Consider the following 22,354-nt stretch of genomic DNA (forward strand, 5'->3'; position numbering starts at 1 on the left):
CTCAGCTGTTTACGGTACACTACCTGGTAATTATGTCATGGTTGCAGCCAAGGCGGATTTAAAAAGGTGGTCTCACGTGAACAACTGTTAACAGCCGGTCAGGTTTAGCGGTATTAGGATGTCAGATTTGTTTGCATTTTCTTTGTTTTCATCTTTTTCGCATATTCTTTGTCTATTACGCACACGCACGCAAATTTCTTAACGTGTGTTGGCAAAACGTGTTTATGTCAATGCGTTTCTTATGGCAACGAAAATTTCGCCAGAGGTGCATACTGCGCTTAAATGTAGATAAACGTGTCAGTTGTTTTGCTTTGTGAAAACACATGCAAACGATTAAATAACATATGCTTCTGACAAAAACATAAAGATATCGATTGTATTTGTTGTCAACTCAATGAAAGCAACCCCAAATTAAAATGTTTTTACAACTTTATGATTAAACCAGCTTTATCATAACTTTAACAATTTGTACGCACAAGAAAAATCAGCTATTGCTCATATTTCTAGGTTATGTCATACGAAAATAACATACAAGTGTGATAGCTAAAATGATGAATGGTATGCAAAAAGACATTTCCGACATACAGGGTGGCTGATGAATATTGCTACAATGATGAATATTGCTACATTTTTTTTTCGGTGTATGGAATACATTTTTCTTTTATTCATGTTAAATTAAATTATTAAATTAATTATTAAATTATTATTAATTAAATTAATTAATTAATTAATTAAATTAATTATTAAATTATTATTATTAAATAGAAAAAAAGTTATTACATTTTTTTTTGGTAGCGGCTTTCATCAGCCACCCTGTACATGATGAAATGCAAAAGTGGCCTGTTATAAGACAAGCACATATATTGTGATGACAGCTTAACTCATATCGCATTTCGTATTTCCTGTTTCCTGTGATTACTTCCAATTGGATTTTTGGTAAGAAAAACCTAGTTTATCCCTTCTCATATTAATAAAATTTACATTTGTTGTACGATAAATCTTCTAATACTCAAGCTAAATAGCTGATCGTACTAGAATGAATATATTTTGGCACAATTTGACAGCTTATACCAATTACTTTCTACTACCAGTGCCAGTAGTCATTGTGAATTCGCCGCAAACAATCAGTTGTTGCGTTTCATTTTAGTTTCAGTTGGGTTGTTGTTGTTGTTCCACACACCAAACTACCGAAGGTTCATTTCGTGGCTTTTTCGCTTATCTCCTCTTATTAGTTTGTTTCGTTGGTCGTACAAATAAATAAACTAAACCAATCAGTCCGACGGGTACCAACTACTCTACTCGTTCCTTCATTCTACTTTTGTTATTAACAAAATTACAAGTGAATTTCGGCTATAAAAACAGTAAAAAATTAAAACAAAAAATAATAACCAACATCCAAGGAATCAACACGTCTCAAATCTCCTCTTTTTTTGGTGTGTTGTTGGTTATTATAATTCTTGGGTTTCATTTCGTTTTATTTCTGTGTGAGTGTGCATACAACATACCTTTCTATTAGTAAGCAACGAAACAGCAGCTAAAACGTCGTCTTCGTAGTTGTTGTTTTAATTATTGCTTTGCATACAACTTGTACAAAACGCAAAAACCATCAGTGCTGTGCTGTGCTGTGCCTTATGAATAATTAAAAAGTAAAGAAAATTAAAAATTTCTAAAAAGTTTACATTGTTGTTGTTGAGAAGCAAAGTTTAAAAATCCATTTCTGCAAATGATCATTTTGTGAAATCGATAATAAAAGAGTCTGTGAGTGTTTCTTCTGCTGCAATCCCCCTCACGAGGATCTGTATCGTGTTCATTTTTAATTTCGACAAAGTGTTTTTGTTTGTAAAGTAACATCAAAATCTCAAAATATACAAAATAATATACCTATTACAATAAATTAATCATCTAAAGTGCTCTTATATTACATAAAAATAAATCAAAGTAAAAAAGAAACATCGGAAAAAGTGACCAAGTCTACTGCTATTCATTCTTTTCTGCTGCGTTCAATCGGTATAGCGCGCTCTCACCATCTACAAAAACAAGGTAACGACCCAACTTTAATGTGTGAGTTAGTATGTAGGTAATAGGGATGTCGTTAGAGAATTGCTTCACCGTGGGAATCTTAAGAACAAGTAATGTTTGGGCAAAACTGTATTTTACGGGGTAGTTCGAAAAAAAAAAAACATTTTTTGCATACCCCCCTAATTTTGACCTTAGGAACCCGAATATGAAGTCAGTTTTTGGGGATCGGGCCCTTGGACCCCATATGGGCCAAAAACCCCCCTTGTAGATGCAGTCCAACCTAGGCAATATGGGAATCAAATGAAAGGTATTGATTAGTAAATTACGAATTTGCAATAAAATGTCCAAAATTTTGACCCGGGAAGAATGGGGTCTTAAGAATTTTGAACCCAATTTTTCGAGCTCGGGCCTACTCCCTTTTGAAGTGAAAATGTACGGAATATATAAATATGTTCCTCAAATTAAAGAAAATTTTGGGTAAAATACGAATATGGTGGAGAAAGTCATAAATGTCAATTCCGATGCTGCCCTGCTTGAAAAAATAACTATAAACGAAAATCCTTCTTTTTTTGTCATATTTGTATTCTACGCAAAAATGCCTTTAATTTGAGGACCATATTGCCTATATTCGGCACCATTTCGCTATATAAGGCGAAGGCCCGTTTGGGGGCTCCAGGCCCAAGCCCCAAAGAATAAAAAAATTATGTTTTTTTTTTTAAATCGGACGAATGAAATTGATATGTGAAAAGTTCGCCCGTGTTTTTTAATGGATTGTGCATGGGCAAAATTGCATTTGCAAAAATATGGGACCCGTTTTGGACTTAGGCCTTTGGGGTCTAACACATTTTGCACAGAACACAAATATGACAAAAGTAAAAAATTGCATCCCTTGGTTAGGAAGAGTCCTGCTTTTAGAAATGGAGACCATATTGTGGAAAAAAATCATAAAAACCCCTTTTTGTATTTTCAAAAAATGTTTCGCTTTAAAGGTAAGTGTTACGTTTATTGTGGAAAGTTTTCACAAAACATTTCTACCCTTATTATAAGAATACCCAAAAAGGCGTATTTTCAATAAAAAGTCCTGTACGCAGCCCCATAATATGTTTTTTTACCAGGGTTTATTTTGGTAAATCTTGTTTGCGTAGTGTTAGTATAAAAAAGTGGAAGAGATTTATTTGCTCACAATTGCAATTTATTTAAAAGCCAATGAACACAAACGCTAAAAAATTAAGTTTTTATCATGTCCTCCAAATTCAAATTTCCACCAGTGAAGAACTTAGTAGGTACCATAAATAAATATGTTTTCACAGATTGTTTTTACTATTTTTTATATAAAGTTCCACTGTGAAAACTGAATTTAGAACCCAAATTTATGCGCTTTTTTATCTTTTTATAGAAGCGCCCAGAAGAAAAAAATGTTCTAAAAAACGGTCGATATTTTTTGTCCATATTCCGCACTATTTCATTTGGGCGAGGAAATGGGGATTTGTTTTTTGATTTTCGAAAAGCATACTACAATGAAATTTTAAGGAAATTTTCCTTTACGTAATTGATTCATTGAATTTAAAAAAAACAAAATAAATTTACTTTTTATCATCCTGCGATTTTATTCTCGAAATTTCTCTTTGGACAACCCTAATTAGCATTTAGCGGCTTTAGCAGTAAGAGTATAAACGAGCAAAATACTAAGTGGTCGCTCTACATTTTCTCCATCGCAGCGAATTGCTTTTTTTGCTATTTTAATTATCTTAACCTATTTTGTTAGCAATAATTTTATCTTTTGCTTATCTATCTCCTACTTTTTATGCATATTTCTTTATAATTCCGCGCAATATTTTTTTCTGCAAGCTAAAGAAAACACAAAATACTATCATCATATGTTTGTTTGCTCACCATTCTCATTCTTGCATTCTTGGCTTCGCTCTCTCTCCGCCCCCAACCCCCCCTTTCCAATGTTTGTAGTTGCCGTGTCTGGTTTTTCATGTTTGTGCCGCGACACTGTTGTTGGTACGTTTTTGTTTTTAATCGAATGACGGGCTGCTCACTCTGCTTTGTTTTTGTTTTTGTTGTTGTTTTGTTTGCCCCCACCTCACCTCTCACACATTATCAACTCGTTGAGAGCACACCTCAATTTATTGTACCACCTCTTTTTCTCCTCATTGCATTTCGTTGGTTTGCCATGCTATATGTGGCTGTGCTGTATATGGGCTAAAGTTGTGTGAGTTGGTGTGGGATATGCTGTGTGTGTTTTTTGTAACAGTTTGTTTACATTTCTGTTCTCGAATTTCTTACGAATGAGATGTTTCGATGGTGATGATCATTATAATTTTGACAGTTCACCGGAGACAGAAATAGAAAATCAGCCTAAAACTTTCGGGGAATTGTCGGTGTAACCAAATAGGTATAAATAGATTATTAGATTGAGTTGTTTACAACTCCCGAACATAAAAAACAAGGGAGTTTTATGACTACTTTAGGGACTAGCTGAGATTTTCGTGATGTTTTGACTTATGTTTGATGAATTTTTAACACGCCATAGGCATAGTGGGATTTTTTCTTTTTAATTTTTAGCGTAGAGGTATTTTAAATGCACACATACAAGTGCATAGTGTATGACGAATGCTTGCCACAGTCTCAAGGCAAATATGTAGGTACATAGTTTAGAAATATTCTCGGAAATCTGATTATGAGCATAGATTTTCTACCTCGGCAGAAGAAGGACATGTAACGCAATTTTTTCAATTAAAAAGTTAATATGGGATACAAATGTAGGTATTTAATTAAAAAAATTAATTGATTCAATTAGTTTTTATTTGAACCTGTTACCCATGGTCGGTAAATAATTCCTGTTTGGGGTTTGTTTTTAGGGGTGGTACGGCCCCTCAGTTATTTCGCCGGATATCAAATACATGCTTAACTCCCAATGAAATGTTTGTACGAGAAAGTTTTTATGACAAATGACTTTTGTTGTTAAAATTGTTTACCATGGTTCCAATTATTATAATTATTTAAAACTTTAAGATTAAATTTTTATCCCAACTACAATACTGTCAGTTTACGTAACTGCTATTTTGTTAAGGTATGTAGACATATATCTCTGCAACTGTATTTGCTATGGAGTGTTCTGGATTGGGGTTGTCCCCTCCATCTACCTTTCCCAAAATTTGGAGGCCAAAATTTTGTTCTTGACTTCCTATGGGATTGTAAATCTGAAATCGTCTTACATACTCCGAAATCAGGCTTTTTTTAATAAAAATTTTGGAAATGCAATCGTTACCTTGCTGAGTTGCCTTGTATTTGTAATTCGCCCAAACCAAAATATGAATGCATAAGACATATCTTCATATTGTTCTGCCTGTAATGAAGGTTAATTCACCACGCGGTTTATTCTACTACTAAATTTTCCACCAACTTAAACTTTAATCGGACTGCACTCATGAAGGGATACTGCACTCATGAGGGGATACTCCTCTCACATATGAGAGACGACTGCACTCATGAAAGGATACTGCACTCATGAGTGCAGTCCGATTAAAGTTTAAGCTCAATGACAAGGGATCTCCTTTTTTATGCCGAGTCCGAACGAAGTTTTAAAATGGCAGGATACTTTACAAATGTAGCCAGCATTAGTAAGGGGATAACCACCGGCGAAAATGTTGTTGATGTTCACGCTGGGATTTGAGCCCAGGCGTTCGGCGTCATATGTGGACATGCTAACCTCTGCACCACGGTGCCCTCCGGTTTATTCACCATGGGATTTTTTCACCATTCCTTTAATACACCGTGTGGCTTTTTCATCATGGAGCCTATTCGCCATGCGATTTATTAGACTAGCAGTTTATTCACCATGCGGTTCGTTCACCTAGCGATTTATTCGCCATGCTGTTTATTCACCATGTGGCTTAGTCACCAAGTGGATTATTTACCATGCGATTTATTTACCATCCAATTTATTCACCATGCTGTTCATTCACTATGCTGTTCATTCACTACGCGATTTATTCGCCATGCGGTTCATTCACTAAACGATTTATTCGTTATGCAGTTTATTCACCATGCGATTAATTATCATGTGGTTTATTCACCATTCTGTTTATTAAGCATACGGTTAGTTCACCATGCGATCTATACACCATGCGGTTTATTCACCATCCAGTTTAGTCACCATGTGGCTTATTCACCATGTGGTTTGTTCCCCATGCTGTTTATTAACTATAAGGTTTATTCACCATGCGATTTGTACAAAATGCAGTTTATTCACCATGCAGTTTTTTCACCATGCAGTTTAGTCACCATGTGGGTTATTCACCATATGGTTTATTCACCATGCGATTTATTTGGCATGCTGTTTGTTCGCCATGCAGTCAATTCACCATGCGGTTTATTTACCATGTAGTTTATTTACCATGTGGTTTATTTACCATGTGGTTTATTTACCATGTGGTTTATTTACCATGTGGTTTATTTACCATGCGATTTATACACCATGCAGTTTATTTACCATGCAGTCTATTCATCATGTGGCTTATTCACCATTCGGTTTATACACCATGCGATTTATACACCACGCGGTTTATTCACTATGCGGTTTATTCACCATGTTGTTTATTTACCATGCGATTTTTATACCATGCGGTTTATTCGTCATGCGGTTTATTCACCATACGGTTGATTCATCCTGCGATTTATTCGCCATGCTGTTTATACACCATGCAGTTTATTCACATTTTGGTTTATTCACTATATCGCCTATTCACCAAGCGGTTTATTCATCATGGGATTTATGCACCATGCGGTTTATCCACCATGTGGTTTACTTACCATGCGGTTTATACACCATGCGGATTATCCACCATGCGGTTTATTCGCCATGTTGTTTATTCACTATGCGACTTATTCACCATGTTTATTGTTCACCATGCGGATTATTCACCAATCGAATCATTCACCAATAGGATCATTCACCATACCTTCCTTGTAGTTTATTATCCACACGGTTTATTAGCCCTGAGATTTATTCGTCGTACTGCTTATCTACCATACGGTTTATCCACGGTAGTCAATACATCTTTAGGTGTAGTTTGTGGTGTTTTTCGTCTTGCAATTACAACAACATAGCGTTACACGACAATGTGTTGATGTCACATAAATCACTCTTCCTTAAATTCGGCTGATGCAGTCCTTCAATGTGCAAGAATTGAGCTTTCGTAATTATTAGTCATTACTTTGAAGTTTAAATATCCATCAGAACATACATACTTCATGGAATGATCATATAGAATTTTAGATTAGAATTTTTCTTTGCCTGAATCAAAAGATAAAAATTTTGTCAGAATTATTATTATTTATTGGATATTTTACTCATCAACTTAACCAATTAAAAATTCTATTAGGAAGAACGAAAGTTTTGCCTGACACGCTAAAGTACGAATACTTATTGTACACACTTGCGATTTTATTATTCGCGATCTTGTCATCATAATCATTGGACCATCTTAAGTGGATGAGTAATATTTTCCGGTCCAAAGTAGCCATACACATTAAGATCATCACATTTTATGACGATTTTTTGCTATTGTACATGTAAAGGGTGATTTTTTTGAGGTTAGGATTTTCATGCATTAGTATTTGACAGATCACGTGGGATTTCAGACATGGTGTCAAAGAGAAAGATGCTCAGTATGCTTTGACATTTCATCATGAATAGACTTACTAACGAGCAACGCTTGCAAATCATTGAATTTTATTACCAAAATCAGTGTTCGGTTCGAAATGTGTTCAAATTTTGACAAATTTTGTTCAGCGATGAGGCTCATTTCTGGTTGAATGGCTACGTAAATAAGCAAAATTGCCGCATTTGGAGTGAAGAGCAACCAGAAGCCGTTCAAGAACTGCCCATGCATCCCGAAAAATGCACTGTTTGGTGTGGTTTGTACGCTGGTGGAATCATTGGACCGTATTTTTTCAAAGATGCTGTTGGACGCAACGTTACGGTGAATGAACACATTTCGAACCGAACACTGATTTTGGTAATAAAATTCAATGATTTGCAAGCGTTGCTCGTTAGTAAGTCTATTCATGATGAAATGTCAAAGCATACTGAGCATCTTTCTCTTTGACACCATGTCTGAAATCCCACGTGATCTGTCAAATACTAATGCATGAAAATCCTAACCTCAAAAAAATCACCCTTTATCTTTTATGATTATGGGTGATACATTCACCTAAAGACAAATCGATGACCACATTTAAACATCTGGGATCAATAGAAAAAAACCTACATTACTTAGAAGATAAAACTCTCAATGATTCCAAGGTCGACCCTTATATGTTGCCGGAAGCAAATTTATTTCTTTAGTGCTAGCAATGGACTCTTGACACCACGCACGCTTGGCACCACTTATCGCAATGGCCCCGCAGATTCGAAGTCGATTGATTTTTTAGATTAGACCATACGAAAGCGAAAGCTTCTTACATTGATTCTCCTTAAGCCGATGGACCAAGAGGGCGCATAGGTTAGCACATCGACCTCTGAAAATTAAAATTGGGTTCAAAGACTAGCGAAAACATCAAACATTTTTAAGGCCTTGAACAAACTTATAAAACTTTTCTATGAAAAGGTGTCTCTCATCTAAAAACTATGAAGACCCGATATAAAAAAGAGCTCCTTTATCATCAAGCTAAAACATAAATCGAACACCACTCTTTGTTAGGACAGATGTCGGCCTGCATTTCCTTTATAGGATGTTCGTGGGAAATTTTCATTTCCATATTAAATCCCAAATTGTGTGATTTAAGTTAGGAGTATTAAAGTAGGTCACTCATAACTTGGGGTTTTTGCCTTATCAGCAAACTTTTTGAAGCTCTAACAATTTGGTGTTTTGATTTTCTTGCTATTCATTTCCAAATATTCACAAAAACCATGGGTAAGTGTGTCATATTTGCCTTACGCTAAACTAATTCCACATTTCCCGCTTTCAGTTACACCGGCAGGGGTTCTTGCCATTGACGGTCTCCTCCCGCCCCATGGGTGTGATAGGCACACCGGCCTACTAGCCAATGTTTCATGTGGCAACGGCAGCGGCAAACAAATTCACACGCAAAACTTAAAACCAAAACACTAAAACGTGGCCAAAAAAAGAATTACCAACAAAGGCAAAACTTTTTTGTTATCTTTTTTCCATTGTTAGCTGTTCTCTTTTACACAAATATTTCGCCTTGTAATCGAACTCACTCACGTTTTTCGTTTGTTCATCAGTCGTCATTTGGCGGGCGGCGGTAAGCGTTTATTGTATTTTCTTGCAAATTTTTGCAAAAATTATTTTTTTTATTTTTGTTTTTTCTCTGTATGAGTTGGCAAAGTGTGCATAAACTGAATGAAACTTTTGAAAAACTTTCACATTTGATTTTGCACAAACCCATAGACCGACAAACAGACAGGCAGACAGACACAAGTAGTGGAAAAGTTTGCCAAGGGGCTGGAAGGAAGGCAGAGAGATGGTAGACAGGTGGCTCGAATATATATATGACTAAACATTTCAGTATTTTCGTTAGCCGCGTCTATGTTGCGCTATTTTTATCGCCCTTTGGAGGCGTCTTTCAAAAGTCACAGGTGTATGAAATTGGCTCTCACTTAAAGTGATACCCATTCGCATGCATGTTTTGTTGTTGCTGATGTCAGATATGTCCAAGGATGAAAGGCAAATATCAATATTACACTCGAGAAATATGTTAGCAAAGCATGCTATGGGGCTCAAAATAGAAGGGGCGCTCAGAAGAGGAAGAATTTGAGTCTAAACCCAATTAAAGTGTTAAGGGACAATGCCAATTTGTTTACATATATTTCATATGGGAAATAAAAACCGCTGACGCTAGCGTCAGAACCCAGCGGCATGAGAGCCCCATATGAAATGCTTGTAAAACAATTGACGCTGACGTTAGTTGAAGGCTTAGGGTATGTAATCTTTATGTGAGGGTAAGATCAAAACTTTTAAAAGATTTTTGAGAATAAGAGAAAATGCGTCAAACGATCACAGTTATGAAGTTTATCGATGGGTTGGGGTAGGTTACTTGGAGTTGCGCCTAAGACCTAACCTTTTAAAAAAATTTTATGTTTGGTGCATTTTTGTTGGGTTAATCGACATAACGGTAATTATTTCTAAATAATTTTCAATTACGTAAAACGCTGAAAACAAGAGAGACAATATTAAAAACTCATAGTGGGTGTTGTTAGCTTGTTGTTGTTTCAACAATATTCATAGAGGGTGTTGTTGGGTGGTTGTTGTTTTAACAGTATGTTATGTCTTCATCTATTGTTTGTAAGTAAAAGTTCCCTCGCACAGTGAGATAGAACCGAAAAAACTGGTAAAATATTGGGTTGCCCAAAAAGTAATTGCGGATTTTTCATAAAGTCGGCGTTGACAAATTTTTTCACAGCTTGTGACTCTGTAATTGCATTCTTTCTTCTGTCAGTTATCAGATGTTACTTTTAGCTTGCTTTAGAAAAAAAGTGTAAAAAAGTATATTTGATTAAAGTTCATTCTAAGTTTTATTAAAAATGCATTTACATTCTTTTAAAAAATCCGCAATTACTTTTTGGGCAACCCAATATATGCCGTTTATGAACGGGTAGAGATATCTCTTTGAAAATTTGGAATGGTTGTTGTTGTAGCCACATTTTCATGTGGAGGTGTCGATCCTCGTCAAGCTTCTGCAGGTGAGCAAGCTCGTTCCGGGCCAAAGGACCGTTCGCCGCAGGAACAGGTTGGCCATTGGCTTTTTAACGGCGCCAATGACGCGCCTGCTTAGAGCTGTGGTGCTAAAAAATGCAAAAAATACACTTTTTAACATTTTTGACTTTGAAACAGAATAACTTTTAACTAAATTATCAGATGTGGACACTTTGCGGCAAAGTGGTTGTAAATTTCATTTCATTTGTCGAAGCAGGTCTCGGTAAAACGGTAAAAATTGCAAAAAAAAAATAAAAGTCGAAAAGTCATCGAAACAAGACATATTGTAGACCACAAGCGGACAACAAACAAAGATTTAGCAGCCCCAATAAATTTTCGAAATACCGAAGTGATCAACTTTAGGGGCCTATCAAAAGGCGTCCGGATAACCTGGGGATTTGACATTTTGCACACGATGTCGCTAGCCCGTTCTCACACGCTATTTTTTTTAATAGTTTTTTTTTCGTCGTGTGCACAACAGAGAACAGCATCAAGCCGCCTTAAAAATAAGTGCACATGGTAGACATGCAGCGAATGACAAGATCACACCTTATACTAGCAATCGTTTGTTTACGCTTTCGACTCAAAACATAAAATACTCCTTTAAATTCGTTGAGTAAGTGTTTTTGCTGATGAGAATAAAATGATTGCTGGCTAACATTGATCGTAACTGAATAGAAGACACACACACACAGCTACCGTTCAAAGTTATGAGAGTTGAAATAAATTTGCTTGCTTCGTAATGCCTTGGGTAAAGAAAAAAGTGGAAGTAAGTCTGTCGCTTTTGAACAGATAGAGACAGGCAGCACTTGCGCTACTGGCAAAAATTCCCTTCTGATCCAGAAATAAAAATGCAAGTGCAAAAAAACGAAGTATATCTTTGGCGCTCAACAAAACTTGATGTCTCATTGGTCTGCTTGGTTTGGCTTCATATGGCACTCATCTGAGTGGTGTTCATATGTCCACTGAACTAAAACTTTTGCGCATTTTCACTCTATTGTATTTGTGCGTGTGTTTCTAGATAACTTTGTTTTTATGTGGCATGCGATAAAGACAGTTGCTTTGGCCAAAGTTGCTTTTGAGTTCAAAATTTTAGGTCTCTTCCAGTTCTCTGGTGCACAACTCTAGAAATGTTGTAACTATTGTGAAGTGTGTTCATTGAAATATGGTGGAAAGTTGAATAGACGAACAGGAGACACATACAGGGTGGCTGATGAATATTGCTACAATGATGAATATTGCTACATTTTTTTTTCGGTGTATGGAATACATTTTTCTTTTATTCATGTTAAATTAAATTATTAAATTAATTATTAAATTATTATTAATTAAATTAATTAATTAATTAATTAAATTAATTATTAAATTATTATTATTAAATAGAAAAAAAGTTATTACATTTTTTTTTGGTAGCGGCTTTCATCAGCCACCCTGTATCTAACCCCTCTGGCCAAAATTCCATCACAATATGAATAAAAGCAGCTAGATTAGCCGTTTTTTTTCATATGCCGCAAAGTAGCAAAGTCAAGACTATTTTGAATAGTCGTGGGAAGAGATTTACTTTTTCTGATGTTAATCCTCCGACAGTAGAGTCATCCGATGCCGGATCCGAAGTACAAGGTCCACAGGGATCTTGTACTTTTTGTATGGAATTGGAAAACGCAATTTTAAAATTTGTGTACATGGTCCCCAGTAACCTTGAAAAAAGTCCCCAGTGACCTTCTCACCCGCCGTAGTGTTAAGTGGCAGATAAAAAATCAACATTCAAACTCTGTAGCTGTATGCTGTTTCGTCTACCATTTCCTCAATAATGGTGTATCTTTAAAGAAAAACTCATCGCAATTTGGTTTTATTTTGTATTTTTTAGACATCTATGAACAAGACCTTAAAAACAGTCCACAGGGACCTTCTCAGCCACCGGAGGGTTAAGGGATGGATGCAAAATCAATATCCACACTCTGTAGCCGCGTCTTATTGAGGAAATGGTAGGCGAAGCGGTGCTACCATTTCCTTAATAATGCTGTCTCTTAAAAAAAAAACTTATCGCATTTTGGCCCTTAGAGAAAATTTCATAGAAATTTTGTCTTTAGAGAAAATTTCATAGACATTTTGTCTTTAGGGAAAATTTCACAGAAATTTTGTCTTTAGAGAAAATTTCATAGAAATTTCGTCTTTAGAGAAAATTTCATAGAAATTTTGTCTTTAGAGAAAATTTCATAGAAATTTTGTCTTTAGAGAAAATTTCATAGAAATTTTGTCTTTAGAGAAAATTTCGTAGAAATTTTGTCTTTAGAGAAAATTTCATAGAAATTTTGTCTTTAGAGAAAATTTCATAGAAATTTTGTCTTTAGAGAAAATTTCATAAAAATTTTGTCTTTAGAGAAAATTTCATAGAAATGTTGTCTTTAGAGAAAATTTCATAGAAATTTTGTCTTTAGAGAAAATTGCATAGAAATTTTGTCTTTAGAGAAAATTTCATAGAAATTTTGTCTTTAGAGAAAATTTCATAGAAATTTTGTTTTAGAGAAAACTTCATAGAAATTTTGTCTTTATAGAAAATTTCATAGAAATTTTGTCTTTATAGAAAATTTCATAGAAATTTTGTCTTTATAGAAGATTTCATAGAAATTTTGTCTTTAGAGAAAATTTCATAGAAATTTTGTCTTTATAGAAAACTTCATAGAAATTTTGTCTTTATAGAAAATTTCATAGAAATTTTGTCTTTATAGAAAATTTCATAGAAATTTTGTCTTTATAGAAGATTTCATAGAAATTTTGTCTTTAGAGAAAATTTCATAGAAATTTTGTCTTTAGAGAAAATTTCATAGAAATTTTGTCTTTAGAGAAAATTTCATAGAAATTTTGTCTTTAGAGAAAATTTCATAGAAATTTTGTCTTTAGAGAAAATTTCATAGAAATTTTGTCTTTAGAGAAAATTTCATAGAAATTTTGTCTTTAGAGAAAATTTCATAGAAATTTTGTCTTTAGAGAAAATTTCATAGAAATTTTGTCTTTAGAGAAAATTTCATAGAAATTTTGTCTTTAGAGAAAATTTCATAGAAATTTTGTCTTTAGAGAAAATTTCATAGAAATTTTGTCTTTAGAGAAAATTTCATAGAAATTTTGTCTTTAGAGAAAATTTCATAGAAATTTTGTCTTTAGAGAAAATTTCATAGAAATTTTGTCTTTAGAGAAAATTTCATAGAAATTTTGTCTTTAGAGAAATTTCATAGAAATTTTGTCTTTAGAGAAAATTTCATAGAAATTTTGTCTTTAGAGAAAATTTCATAGAAATTTTGTCTTTAGAGAAAATTTCATAGAAATTTTGTCTTTAGAGAAAACTTCATAGAAATTTTGTCTTTAGAGAAAATTTCATAGAAATTTTGTCTTAAGGGAAAATTTCATAGAAATTTTGTCTTTAGAGAAAATTTCATAGAAAAATTTCATAGAAATTTTGTCTTTAGAGAAAAATTCATAAAAATTTTGTTTTTGGAGAAAATTTTGATTTAACAAAAAAATTTTATTAATATGTTGTCTTCAAAATAAATTCCATAGAAATTTTTCAGAGAAATTTTTTTTAGAAAGTTTGTCATTTGAGATTTTTTATTAGAAATTTTTTTTTATTGAAAATTTGTTTTTATTGGCTTTAGTGAAGATTTCTTAAAAATTTTGTTAGTAGAAAATTTCTTACAAAGGTTGACTCAGCAAAACTATTTTTAAAATTTTTCCTTAAAGAAATTATCTTTAAATTTTGATAAAATTTGTCTAAAGTTTTGTCTTCAAAGAAAATTTCATTAACATGAGTTTTGTATTTGCTTTGACTTACATATTTGTTAATTTTTTGTTTATACTTTTAATTTCCCTTAATCATTCAATTTGTCTTTGCCACCAATCATGTTGTTGTGCTTGCTATTCTTTGTATATTATGACACATGCTCCGATTTCGCTTGGTTGAGGCGAAACCAAACAAGAGAACGGTAAAATAAAAAAAAACAAATACGAGAGAGAGAGAGAGGGAGAGAGAGAGCACAATTGAGTTCTCCATTAAACAGCTGTTTGCTTGGCGCCGAATCACTACACCCCCACGGTATTCACATGTCACCAACTGTTAGGCCGTTGCTTAAGAAACCACTAAAGGAATGCTTTGTTGTTGGCCTAGACTTCAGTTCGGTTTCAACTTCCGTTTCCTTAGCAAGGATAACAAGTAAAAGCGCTACACAACAAGCAACAGTCTAATGACGGTCTAATTTCTCAAATAGAGTGCGTTCGTGTAACGGTCATTTTATGTTTGAATTAAATTTTATTGAGTAGCTCAAGGTAAAGTTGTAAGTGAACCTTACATCTAAGAAAAGGAAAAGCAAAAGCAAGGTCTTAAAGACATGACTGGGTTAAGTGAAGAACAAAATGACTACAAACACAAAATGTCATTCCGTCATTGTGTTTTCATTACGGTAAAAGTAGTGTGAATAATTTACGATTAACCAAACCCACAAAAGTAAGAAAGAAAAAACCAAGACTACAAAAACAAAAACTAAGAACGTGCTTAGAAATCATAGAAGAATGCTGCTTGCTACCTAACTTGTGCTAAGTTAACAGTGGCCCGCTTAATTCAAAAGTGTCTACCCTCACGCATACAAAACGGGAATGCGTAATTAAAGCCAATGGACAAACAAACCAAATAGCAACTGGCCAACTGACCCACCAATCAGTCAGTCAGCCAGCTACATATCGGCCTGTTTGGCCAACCATCATATATTTGCATGAGTAATGCGTTAAAAACATGTCATAATAACATGTGTTGCATGCTTGTCTTCTTAATGAACCATTTGTAGGGGGAAATCTAGAGGGAAGGATAGTGTCTTTTGGATATACCAGTGGTTTTTTGTTTGCTTCCAAACATTTTCTTCTGCAAATTGCTAAGTGGTGCATAATAGTTAAAATTTTTTCTTTAAGGAAATATTTTTGAAATTTTGCCTCTAGAGAAACTTTCATTTTGCTTGAATTTCTTAGAAATTTTGGAAAAATTTCTGAGTAATTTATTCTTTGGAGAAAATTTCATTGAAAGGAAATATGTAAATATTTTTATTCTATATGGAAAATTTCTTAGAAATCTTTTCTTCATAAAAATCTTTAGAGAATGCGTTTTTGAGAGAAAATTTTATAGAAATTTGTTTTGGAAGAAATGTCTTAGAAATTTTCGTCCTTATTCACAAAACTTAATGAAGCCTTAAAAATGTTTATTCGACAGTTCTATAAAGGATTTCCGTCAAATAAATTAATTTTTAATCTACTTTTTTATAGAAAATATCTTAGGAATTCTTTATTTAGGGAAAATTTCTTTGTCATATTAAAATTTTGTAAAGGGAAATTGTGGCTATTACAACCTAAAAAGGCCATATCTGACGAAAGTTATACATGGAGTCATATCTGGACCGATTTTGATGATGATTTGAAGACGCGTTTTGGGTCGTCAAATAGAACACTTTATACTAAATATTGTTCAGATCGGACTTCAGACTTAAAAGTTCATATCAAATGAAATATCAACAGCGTTAGTCCTTGGACCAAAAAAGTGTTTTATGCGTATGAAAAAAATTTATTAAAAATTTTGGAAAAATTTCTGACTAATTTTTTTCTAGAGAATTGTTTTCTTTGTTGTACCTGCCTGACAAATTTAAGACTTCTAGCTCCCTCTATGAAGAAAGTACCCAATGGTATCAATTTCGGTACTAAAATGTGGGAGTGGTGAATATATCATTTAGCCACCCATCACATATTTCTTAGTTGTACCTACATGTGAAAGTTCAGACCTCAAGCTTTATCTGCATAGAAAGTACAAAATGGTAACAATTTTGGTACCAAAATGTTCATTTAGTGGTCCATCATATATTTATTAGTTTTACCTACATGCCAAATGCAAACCTCTAGCTCCATCTGCACAGAAAGTATCAAATGATACCAATATTGGTACCAAAATGTACGAATTGTAAAAAGATCATAGTCACCCATCTTATTTTTCCTAGTTGTACCTGCATGCCAAATTTCAGCCCTCTAGCTATATCTTTAAAGAAAGTACCAAATCGTACCAATTTGGGTACCAAAATGTACGAATTTTGAATAGATCATTTAGTCACCCATCATATATTTCCTAGTTGTACATACATACATTACAAATGTCAGACCTCTTGGTACCAAATGGCACCAATTGCAACATGCGTCAATCAACCACCACAGTTCAGGGCTTGCGATGACGCGAAGCAGTAAAGACGTACCAATACAATTATAAACACTCCCAAACCAACATATTTTATTCATTCATTCAACCATAAATTTTGCAAATCATTTAAATACCCTAAAATTTTCCATTAAACTTACTCTTAAACTTTTGACTTATTAAATATTCATGTTTTGAATAATTGAGTGCTCCAAGCGCCTCCTGCCTCCCTCTGCCATCAAACTGCTTCGCTGGAGCTTCTTCATTCATCCTGGCAACATGACCTGTAGAACGTATCCCTTGTATTTTGATACGTTTAACTATGCAAACGTCGTCATACAGCTCATACAGCAGTTCATGTTTAATACTACTTCAATACTCTCTATCAACGCAAACTGGTCCATAAATTACTCCCAAACACTGCAAGTACTGCCAACGAAGAGATGGTAAGAGTTGACCTGTTCCACTTTAGTTGTTTTCCAATTTTTGGTGCAGTGGGAATAGCTGCTCAATGATGGTTTTAGGAGACCTAAAGCCATATTTAAACAGAAAAAAAAATTAATTAATTTTTTAATTGAAATTGCTTCAATCACGAAAATGATAATATCAATCACCGTTTTTGAAAATTAGTTGAAAAAATTTTCAATCAATAAAATTGCATATTCAATTAAAGAACCGATTGAAAATTTCCATTAATTTTTTAATTGGATCAATTTAAAAACCAATTAATTTTTTAATTAATTTTTTAACTGAAATTGCTTCAATCACGAAAATGATAATATCAATCACCGTTTTTGAAAATTAGTTGAAAAAATTTTCAATCAATAAAATTGCTTATTCAATTAAGAACCGATTGAAATTTTCAATTAATTTTTTAATTGGATCAATTAAAAAATGATTGAAGTTTTTGAAATTGTCAATTAATTTTTTAATTGATCCAATAAAAAATGATTGACATTTTTTGAAAATTCCAATTAATTTCTATATTTGGTGCGTTGTTTGGCCAAAGATCCGTGGCCACAAATATAAAAAAACTCCCCGCGTGGACTTTCTAAAAATTTGGGTTCTTGGGTAGGGGTGCCCTATAGATTTGTTGTTGCTGGCTACAGCCGAATAAGGACCCCATCGGGTTAATACGACATGTAGAACCGGCTGCTATGGTATTCGTCGAAATATGGGACGCATGGGTTTGAAATCTCCTTGCCTTTATAATGTAGGGGACAATATAGCCTTTAATGAATTCACCTAAGCACCATATTTGAAAATTTTTTAAAACTCGATTAAAAAATGATGGAACTAATTAATTTTTTTATTGAAAATTAAAAAAATATCAATCGCGATTGTGATCGAAAAAATTCTCAAATTGAAAATGGCAAAATTTTCAATAACGACTGCTATTGAAAAAAGTTTAATCTCAATTAAAAAATTATTGAATCAATTAATTTTTTAATTGAAAACAATTTTATTTTCAATTAGATTTTTAATTGAAAATTTTTTTTTTGTATAGTATGATCCCACTTTAAATTTTAATCTTTCACTCAGTACGTTCGAGAGTGGTAGGAAGAAGACGTAGTACTTTGTAGTTGACGCTTTCTGTCTTATCCTCTTTTTTGTGTACGGGACATATTGGGTTGCCCAAAAAGTAATTGCGGATTTTTCTATAGTCGGCGTTGACAAATTTTTTCACAGCTTGTGACTCTGTAATTACATTCTTTCTTCTGCCAGTTATCAGCTGTTACTTTTAGCTTGCTTTAGAAAAAAAGTGTAAAAAAAGTATATTTGATTAAAGTTCATTCTAAGTTTTATTAAAAATGCATTTACTTTCTTTTAAAAAATCCGCAATTACTTTTTGGGCGACCCAATAGTATGCTGAGGTTTCAATCATCGTGTATGCGTTCGAGCTTATGCATACGCCTTATCATCGTATCGCTTCCGGTCTTAAACAGTTCAGCCGGCGACCCATCGACTCCTGCTGCCTCGATGTTCTTCAGTTGGGGCACTGTTACTTGGACCTCGTTCTAACTGGGATTTAAACATTCTATACCATCATCAAGGATTGGTTCTCGATAATTGGTCAAATTATCCCACTTTAAATTTTAATCTTTCAAACCGTACGTTCGAGAGTATCATATAGGCGATGGGAAGTAGACGTTGTCCTCTATAGTTGGTACATTCTGTCTTGTCCTCTTTTTTGTTTACGGGACATAGTAAGCTGAGGTTCCAATCATCGTGTATGCGTTCGGGCCTATGCATACGCCTTATTAGCATATCGCTTTCGGTCTTAAACAATTCAGCCGGTAAGCCTTCGGCTTCTGCAGCCTTGTTGTTCTTCAGTTGGGGCTACTTAAACCTCATTTTGATTTGGACTTAAACATTGTATGCCATCATCAAGGATGGGGTCTGCGGTATCTTTCGACACTAGATGTTGAGAAAAATGTACTTTCCAAGGACACTTTCTGTATCCGTTACCAGATTTCCTTTTTATCTCTGCAGGAGGATGTGCCTGCACCAAAGTCTGATTCTGTGGTGAAATTTCCGGATTCTGCGGAATAGACCCTTCTCCTCTCTGTATTTTGCATGTTGGTCCAAAATTTCAAACAATTTGATGAACTACTGCGAACTAATAGCAGACAAATTTACTATTACTAACAGATCAGCAGCTAAAATTTGCTATTATCAGCAAATTTTGGCTGGGATTGCAGAGAAATTTTCATCGAAATTTTATTATTAGAGAAAATTGCCCTTGTATTGAAATATTTTCTATGAAAAAAAACTTTGCTTAAAAATTTGTCATGTGACCAGCTTTATTGAAATCTTGTCTTCAAAAAAAAAAATTCTTTAAAACTTTTTTTAAAGGGAATTTCATTGAATTTTCGCCTTAGAGGAATTTTTGTTTCTATTGACAACTTAAGTTTGATTTTACTATGCACATTGTATAAATATTTCCTTTTTTATAGATTTTTTATGTAATTGTATTTTGTTTTTCTTTTATTTTTAGATAACACAACTAAATCAATTTGTTTACAATTATAAGTACCACTTCAACTGCCTTAAATAAAAAAAAACCTCCAGCAAATACTCGACCAGAGCAATAAAACCCTCTCCGCCTCAATATCGAGTTCATTCGAGCTTCCTGCAATTGTTGTTAAGATTCTTTTTTTTTATCGACCACTTGTAATTGGCATATAAAATACGAAACTAAAATAAGTGCGACGCTGCAAAATAAACGCGAAATCCAAATATTTTACGACGGTTGTGCTAAAATCGAAAATATTTCTATTAATTACTCATCTATAAATATAAGAACTTAGTTAGTCAAAGTTAGACAGCGAACAAAATAGAAAAAGGCAATAACTAACAAGGTTTCAACACAAAGGACCCCCATTATATTTTATTCTCAGACATAAGGACACACACACACACCCAGTCACCTACACCGGCACACAGCCAAGGCCAGAATATAATCAGCAGCAGCAGCAACCATGGAGTCGATGGAGTACGAAATGGCACGCAACATGACGTTGCTGTTCTTCTTGGAGCGTCTACTTGATAAGGGCGAACCACGCACTGTTCACGACTTGTCGTGCCAATTTGGCAACAAGGAATTCACCAAGGAAATGCGTCAGATTGCCGGTGGTTCACAATCAGGTAAGTTCGATAAAAAAAACAATGTGCTAACATTTTTGGGGTTACGAGATTTGTTATTGAAAAGAAATGCAAAAATCCCTTCATAGAGTAATATAAAGGGAAAATGCTAGTATTGTAAGACACATGACTCAGAATTTTCTTTACTTTTAAAGCATAAACGTTGCTTTGCCATGTTTGCCAGCAAAATGATGTGCCAAAAGCAAAGCCATGAATTTCATGATTTTTCAGTCTTTAAATTTTCAGAGCTTTTTTCAACTTTTGTACATATCGAATTGTTCATGATCTTTCATTTCTTGCTTTTCACTTTTTTCTTATTTTTGTGAATTTCTTTTTTTTAATATATTTTTGTAACACTTTTCGCTTTTCATGACGGCATCATATGTAAGCTGATTTATCCCTCTGTTACACTTGTTTCCTTTACAATTCGAGTGAAAAACATCAACCAATACTCCATCCATAGTGGGTGAATGATCTGTTGACAGATCTTATGTGAAAATCAGTCAGTTTTGATGTGCTGTTTTCCAAGTAACGGATATAAAAATGTTTTCAAAGTCTTTGCCAGACATCCGTAAGTCAGCCATACGGCGTCCAAATAGTTTTTTTTCCTTCAAATATCATCTTAATTTCATGAAATCCATGAAATTGTATCATATACCATAGAAATGCATCATCATCAGCATCTCCATCTTCATCATCACGATTATCTTATTCAGTAAGCGAATGTCTATAGCAGACAACTTTATGAAGAATGTGGGTATGATGCATTGTATATGAAATCTCTATTGAGTATAATAGGGTGGAGATAAAATTAAATTAGCCAAAGCACAGAAAATTTTATTTTTATAAAACTTTTTTTAAACAAATTTATCTCTACAGAAAATTTTCCGAAAGCTTGACAAAATTTTCGGAAAATTTTATTTCTATGGAAAAGGTTCCTAAACATAAAATTTTTTTATTTATAGAGATATGTAATTTGTAGGGTCTTGTAATACAAATAGAAAGACAAATTAGTTTACCCCCTTCCTGGCGTAGAAAGTATAACGAGTAAAAAATAGATTTTGTGTCGAAAAAATTATGCCGTGGTACAAATGTTGCGATAAAAATTGACACACCTTTTTTTATTTAATTTAAATCTACATACCAAATATATTTTTCGATAAAAATATATTTTTCCATAAAAATATATTCTTTAATCAAAATATATTTTTCGATAAAAATATATTTTTCGAAAAAATAGGTAGCCATTGCTCATATTGATCAGATATTCTATGGCATGCAAATTTTGTCTGGATAACAAGTCTTTGGATTTGTATGTGTTGTTGATGTTTGATGTGTTTTTTAAGAGATGTTGGCTGTTCGAATTTAAGTTTTTTTCTTACTACGCTAAAAGAAAAGGTTGAATAAGAAGACCCAACATTTCATGGAAAGGGCATGCTTCTACCATTGCACTGCTCACTAATTAGTGAGTAGGTGGAAGCTTGTAATCTTTTGGAGGCATCGTAGTCTGATGAGGCTCTGACAAGGCCGAAATGTTGACCATTATAGCCCGGCATTTGATACATATAACGTACCACGAATGCTAAGACTCTTTAAAGAAATTAAAACAGATTGGTCTAAGCTGGTTAAACCAACAACAAAATGAAATAAGTTTTGTGACCAAACTAAAGAAGCGCAAAGAAATAAAAAAAAATCGATTGTTTAATAAAATTAATTTTTTTTATGAAAATAAATTTTTAAATAAAAT

General features: G+C 33.6%; 1 protein-coding gene across 3 annotated transcripts in view; it reads left to right on the forward strand.

The window, feature by feature from the left end:
* The first annotated feature begins 1,129 nt into the window (after positions 1–1,129).
* LOC106080742 (beclin-1-like protein A) overlaps positions 1,130–22,354 on the forward strand; it is a 91,589-nt gene continuing 70,364 nt past the window's right edge. Inside the window, exons 1-2 of one of the 3 annotated variants that reach the window (XM_059369208.1) lie at positions 1,130–2,040; positions 19,961–20,610. In XM_059369208.1, the coding sequence (XP_059225191.1) occupies positions 20,445–20,610 (166 nt within the window). In that variant the 5' untranslated portion in view covers positions 1,130–2,040; positions 19,961–20,444. Of the gene's footprint in view, positions 2,041–14,940; positions 15,066–19,960; positions 20,611–22,354 lie in introns of those variants that run through there. The other 2 variants (XM_059369210.1, XM_059369209.1) reach the window with 2 other exon arrangements.

Source organism: Stomoxys calcitrans, chromosome 5, assembly GCF_963082655.1.
Source record: "Stomoxys calcitrans chromosome 5, idStoCalc2.1, whole genome shotgun sequence".
Taxonomy (NCBI): domain Eukaryota; kingdom Metazoa; phylum Arthropoda; class Insecta; order Diptera; family Muscidae; genus Stomoxys; species Stomoxys calcitrans.